Source organism: Chaetura pelagica, unplaced genomic scaffold (assembly GCF_000747805.2).
Source record: "Chaetura pelagica isolate M959 unplaced genomic scaffold, ChaPel_1.0 scaffold109, whole genome shotgun sequence".
Classification (NCBI taxonomy): Eukaryota; Metazoa; Chordata; class Aves; order Apodiformes; family Apodidae; genus Chaetura; species Chaetura pelagica.
Window position 1 is genome coordinate 5335498 of NW_009970725.1, and position 6739 is coordinate 5342236.

General features: G+C 42.9%; 1 protein-coding gene across 1 annotated transcript in view; it reads right to left on the reverse strand.

Annotated features, from left to right (window-relative positions):
* The window catches only part of DSG2 (desmoglein 2), a 26604-nt gene that overhangs the window by 1894 nt on the left and 17971 nt on the right, over positions 1–6739 (reverse strand). Inside the window, exons 12-16 of the mRNA XM_010006899.1 lie at positions 5862–6004; positions 5205–5432; positions 3782–4012; positions 2651–2779; positions 1328–1656 (exon numbers count right to left, since the gene is read on the reverse strand). Of these exons, the coding sequence (XP_010005201.1) occupies positions 1328–1656; positions 2651–2779; positions 3782–4012; positions 5205–5432; positions 5862–6004 (1060 nt within the window). The remainder of the gene's footprint in view (positions 1–1327; positions 1657–2650; positions 2780–3781; positions 4013–5204; positions 5433–5861; positions 6005–6739) is intronic.

Consider the following 6739-nt stretch of genomic DNA (forward strand, 5'->3'; position numbering starts at 1 on the left):
TGAACCAGCTTCACATAACACAGCTGCTGGCTTGTGCAGAGAACCACTTTCTGCCACATCTGAAGTTATACAGTACGTATTAGCTTTGGCATCTGTGTAATTATGGTATACATCCAGACCCCAATTGACACTACATGTTTATCTGCATTTAATCCTGGAAGTAGGCACGTTACCTGAGATGCTTCTACAAAAATCAGTACATACCTGGAACAATTTGGTCTGGTTACCTGAATTACTCCCCCCTATAATTTGAGTTATTTTAGCCTCAAAGTTGTAAAGAGTACTGTAGTATGACCTTTACTAGGCTCTCCTGGAGGACTTCAGTAGGCAGCTACGCTTAAAGTATGTCTTAATATTATGAAGTGCAAAGAGTGGAAGGAAAGCAGAATTGCTACTGTTTCATCTGTTCACCCAGATTACTAGAACCTAAAGCACTCAGGAGACATGTAAGTATCTTGAGCTCAAATCCTTCCCTGGCCTGAGGAGGTGATTCAAACCTGCAGTTATTCCCCTGCAGAACCCCATCATCAGCCATCTACAGGGTGTGAAGATGTTTTACTTGTACAGGTGATGCCCCATCTGTACACTCCCTGGCATATAGAAGTGAAACTTTCACCCTAAGGAGCTCACCAGCCAAAGGACTAATGATGTGCATCACGCAAAGAGAATTAGCTGCAATAAGTAGGAATAGCCTCTTGATCAATGCTGAGGTCACCAAAAAAAAAAAAAAAAGCCAGAATTGCAACATGTGCCTCATACGCTGTTGATGAGTGGCCCTTTACCCAGGCTGTTGAGCAGAGACAAGTCCAGCATCAGCTACTTCAACAGCTACTTTGAAAATACAGACCCACCCTCTACCATTTGACATCTATGTCTTATCTTTCAGAAACCTGCTCCATGGTGAAGTTTGTAGCTGTGACTCATGGTGAGTCATAGGTACCTCCCTACAGGCCAGTTTAATGTGCTTAAGTCCCTGAGATTTATATCTCACAATCTTTCTCATGGCTTCCTCCTGGGCAAGGGGCTCCTCCGTCATTGCTGAATATTCTGGATCCTATTCCCAAGTGCCTCCCTCAAAAGAAGGGTCTCGTTGTGGAAGAACTTGCAAGCACCCAATGCTATAAGACTAAGCATTGTTGTGCTCCAAGTCCCACATGTGAGCCTAATTCAAAAATCCTTAATGCCCCCAACTCCTCGTGCACACATTTGCCGTTGTATCAGGACCACTGATATATATATACCTACTCATCCATGTTTGTAATAATATGAACATTTCCCAATGCTAAGTGTAAATACCAAAATACTGTGTTTCATGTCATATGCTTACGTCATTGAAGTAGTCTCTTAAAAATTCTTCATTCATGGCTCCTGCAGCTCTCACTGAGACTCCTCCTCCAGCCACCAGCATCTTGCCGTCTACACCGGCCATGCTTTCAGCCCCTCCAGCTGCCACGGCTCCACAGTCAGCACCAGAAAGGAGATGTCTTTGTTCTTCCCATCTTTCCTTGGTAATGGTGTTGCAATGCTCTCTTACTTGAGAGGCAGAGCTGCCTCCTCCTGTTGCAGTTTCCTCTCCACTCATTCCTACTGCTGTTGCTGCTCCGCTGGTCACTCCTTTTTGGTTCGCCAGTAGAGTGGGTGGGATGAGGTTTAGTACTGGCTACATAAATAACATGAATTAGGATGTGACATGAAAGGTGTGCTGTCTAGCACACAGAACTCACCAAACCAGCAGTGGGGCTGGGTGGGACCTGGGAGGGTGCTGTCTTATGACTTGTTTGAATTTGCAATCGTACATGTTGCTGCAAAGAGTAAAGGGCTTCCTGAAATAGGGTGCAGCTCCCACAACAGCGTTTCCAGAAAGGATCATGGAAATGTTTATCTAGGTCCTTGTTTTCTTGAAACTCAAGGGGTTGGGAGTGAAAGCAGGAGAAAAACCAACCAAACAACAAATCAAACCAAAAAACCCACCCAAAAAAGGTCTGAAAAACTCCAGGGAGCTCAGCTGTTCCAATACAGACTCTGGCCAGCTTTCCCTGAACATGAAGCAGAGGAGTGTGCACTGCCCACTACCTCTGTGGTGCTGCCTGGCCCTGTCTTATTTTCTAGCAGTTTGGCTTCCCTGATAATTGTCTTTTATCACTAATTTAGTTTGAGCATTGGCTCACAATCAAAGTCTTTTACCCTACTTCTGTTTTTTTGTTCCTGCAAAAGCATGCCAGTGTCGTGCTCTTGTCCTTTGAAAACTGGGTTTTGTAGCATAACAAGAATGGGCAACCTTCCCTTGGCATTCCCAGTTCCTTCTGCAGATTTGCACTTTTTTTTTCTTTTATTTTTTTCTTTAAAGAATTTACTCTGTTTAAGAAGGCAAATACAAGAGGGAAGTAATTTAAAATGCAATGTGAAACTTTAACTAGAAGCTAAGATTTATAACCCATTCTCTTGCTGCTTTACCATGCTCCCAAAGCACAGAACAGTTAATCTTCCATGCATCCTTCACCAAGCCTTACACGGTTAATTTTAATTAATGTTCACGTGTGGTTAAAATGTGCTCTACAGCCCCAAAATGCCAGCCTATAATGTGGAAGAGACACTGAGTGCCAAACTGAACACCTGGATAGAAATCAAAGAGCAATGCTGTTAGGGATACGTGCCTTCTCCTCAGGAGCTGCCCCTTCACTGTTCCACTGACGCAACATGGCTTCGCTGTAGTCTGGTATGGCAGCAAATCCCTTTGCTCCTGAGCCGCAGGGACACAGCAGCAGCAACAATGGAAGAACTATGGGGAAACACAAGTTGCCATTAACCATGTGGTGATGAGGGTCAAAGAATGCTCACACAGCCAGTACCAAAAATCGGTCAGCTCTCATACCAAAATGTATCTTTAGTGAGCTAGTGAACAGAATGAGGGCTCAAAACACATTCCTAAATATTCAAGGTACTTCTTAGAAACATATGGCTGGCTGGTTTCCTAGAGAGAAAACTGACAAATAGCCTGTCAGGGCCTCAATCCACCACACAGCCATATAGCTAGACGGCTATCAAAGATCTCATATACTAAAACCAAGCCCTAACCATCATTGTACAACCTTAGGACTTCTGACTCTTCCTGTTCTTTTACCACTAGATAATGATGTGCACTCCACCTCACCACTTCTGTGACACCTCTAGAGCACTGCCTGGGGAACTCACTACAAGCCAGTTTCAGGAGCAGAACATAATCTTGTGGCATGAACTTCGTTTTGCCATAGCTAGATTGCTACCAGCCCAAGCAGTAAACTATTGCCATTTTAAACACAGCACTGGTACACATGGCCATACCCTGACTACAAGCATTCTTCTCTTATTTTCAAGCTTCTATTATGTCTTGCCAAAGAAAAACATCACGTGCTGCTCAGAGCAAGGCACCAGACTTGGGGCTGCAGTGAGGGAAAAGAGAGTGGAAAACACACTGCAGCATGAGTGGAAAGAGTTAGGGTTCACACGGAGAAGCCTGGGAACACTGAAGATTCCTTACTGCTTCCCCACCTGTTATTTACAGCACCATAAACAAATATTACAGTTGTACATACTAATTTTGAAACGCACCACTCAAAATCCTTAGAAGGTGAAATGCTGATGTTACCAAAATTAGTTGGGGATTTGCCATGACTTCACACAGGCTAGGAGCTGACACAGGATATATCAAGATGATAAAACCTGGGAGCTGGTTTGTTTCTTTTCTGATGCCACGCAGACCGTATTTACACAGCTTCTGAGATAACATGAAACAATTACTTACGCAGCAAAAGTAAAAATGCCAAGATGATTAGCGCAATCGCTCCTGGTCCCAGGCCCACTGACTTGGCGCCAATTATTTTCTCTTTGCATACCCCTTCCTCCGCACAGTTACAAACAGTCAGTTGCAGAGACTGTGCTTGAGCACAGCTGAACCCTTGGAAATCCTTCACTAGGATGGGAACTTCAGTTCTGCCCAGCTTCAGGTTTTGCGGTACCAGCTGTATGCTGGTGTCTGAGGCAGAAGGGGATAAAGAAAAAGAAAAGTAAAATAAGAAATCAGTGGAGAAAAAGTTGACTTCTGTAAAAACAGGGAAATAAAACCTTCACAGCTTCCCAACAAAGGCCCCTCCAGTTATGCCCAGTCAATGAGACGGAATTAAGTTTAATTAGCTGCTGCTACATCAGATATGCTCTTAGTTTTATCAAGTAATTCATGCTGGTAACAAAGCAACCATGTTCACTTACAGCCTCAGAAGTTTCAAACCAGCAGAGAATTATCATGGAAGACAGCCCAATCACCTATATAGCATTAACCTTCATGTCATCTGGAGTGCTAAAGGCTGAATTCACAAAAAAACCCAGCTTCAGTCTTTGGAAGATTAATCTGTTGCAGGCCACAGGCAGAGACCGGTGACCTGTTTACACCTGCTTCTGTGGCTACCTCTTGTCAAGGACACAGCTAGGCGTGAGAGGTCCAGGTCATGTTCCAAGCTGGAGAACACCACCCAATTTGGAAAACCTATGATCCCTACAACTGCTGCTGGTCTGGCTGCTAGCAGGGTGAGGAAAGCTAAGATGTTTTCTCGTGCCTTGCATCTACCTGAAGCACTTTCTTCAAGCACTTTCAGTGGCTTATACGAATGGAAATGTAGGAAGAAAATACCCATCTCATTTCGAAATACTCCCTAAAATGATTTAGGACCTCTAACTTATTTTTGTTCTTAGCATGCTGGACAATCTTAGATGGGTTACACTGTATTTCCCCTATTCGAGGTCCACTGTGCAGACATATTTATTAATTTATTTGTATATTAGAGCAACTGCAGCCAGTAGCACCACCAGATCTCCAAGCTCTCAGTTTTAACAATGGGCATCCTTCATCACTGTATGCTTTTTGTGGGAAGACAGGAATGGTTTGATCCCAGCATCATCCATAAAATCCTGGTCACCACAGACAGGCTATGAAACTAGGCCAAGATGGTCCAACTGAGGGAAGGTGACAGGCCCCAGAAAACATGACTGGGCTTTTACAGCCATTAGAGAGAAGGGAGCAGAACATGAGTGACATGTCTTCATGTCTGACGCCATATATATGTTTGTTTGTTTTTTATCTGGATCAGCCAAACTGTTAGTTGACTGGAATTAACAAATTACAACACTCGGGTTCCAAAGAAGTGAAGGTGATTAAAAATGTATTTTCTTACCATTTCTGGATGCAATTTTCCATTTTTCTGCTGTCCCTTCTGGCTCATCAATGACAGTAAAGCTGAAGGGCTCACTGTTTGGGTAACCATCCAAATCACGAGCAGTAACATCAACTGATTTTGCATCTAAACACACAGTCTGCACAGGGTTCACAATAACTGGGCAGTTATCATTCTCATCTTTAACTTGAAGGACAACTGTGCCAGTGGCTGTTTTCTGAGGAAAATCTAAGATTTTAAAACATGAAAAATTAAATTTATTTGAAAAGTACAAAAAATTAATCTTAAAATAAAGAACTCATTTTTTAGGATCCAGGACTCTGAAGTCTGCTGATTAGTTGAGATACTAGCAATTTCTACCTTGACAAGGGATGTTCCTATCAGACTTGGTCTTTGCAAAACTTCTACAAAAAGTTCACCTCCATCCAGTCTAAGAAGAGAAATGGGTACCTCGGGAACCCATTCCAAGGTTCATCCTATTTCAATGAGTAGCCCATATCTCTCCTCCAAATATAAACCCCACGGGAAACTGCACTAAGTGCCTAACTTTTAGGCAGTTGGAGAAAGCAAGGTTAAAGCAACTGCATTTGTAGAAAGGCAAACTACAGCCTAAACAAACAAATTAGCATGAAAAAAAACAACAATGTCCCAACTTACCAGTAGTTACACCTAATATGGTGAAAGTGTAGGTACCATTTACTACATGAGACGATTCGTAATCAAGTTTTTTGGCAAGTCGGATTTCACCTGTGGTTGGGTCTATTGTGATCAAATTTGCTGCATCTTTTCCTTTCATGTATCTGAACAAAATTTATATAAAGATATACACATTTATAATGAGGAAAACAACCATCAGCAGAAAAAGCAGCTTCCCAGTTATTTTTCCTCTTCATTTAAAGCAGAGATCAAATCCATAGCTCTGAGGTCTGACACTCCTGCCACTGGAAATGGTTTCAACTATAAACTTAAGATTATAAATCACATAATTGTTTTGGTTGGAAAGGACCTTTAAGATTATCAAGTCCAACTGTTAACCTAGTCAAGTCCATCATAAAACCATGTCCCTAAGCACCACATCTGCATGCCTTTTAAATACGTCCAGGGACACATTTACTCAATGAACACAACCACTTCCTTCAACAGCCTGTTCCAGTGCCTGACAACCCTTTTAGTAAAGATTTTTTTCCTAATATCCAATCCAAACCTCCCCTTGTGCAACTTGAGGCCATTTCCTTTTGTTCTATTGCTTGTTTCTAGGGAGAAGAGACCAACTTCCCCCTCACTACAACCTCATTTCAGGTAGTTGTAGAGAGTGGTAAGTTCTCCCCTCAGCCTCCTTTTCTCCAGGCTAAACAACCCCAGTTCCCTCAGCTGCTCCTTATGCTCTAGACCCTTCACCAGCTTTGCGAACCTACCCCAAAAGCTGAAACTTGCTTTTCCCTCTAGAGCCAGGATTTAGGTGTGGAGGCATTAGAAAAAGTCAACTCAGGGAGTGACACCGGAGCAGGAGAGGGAGCTGTGCTGCCTGTCATGGC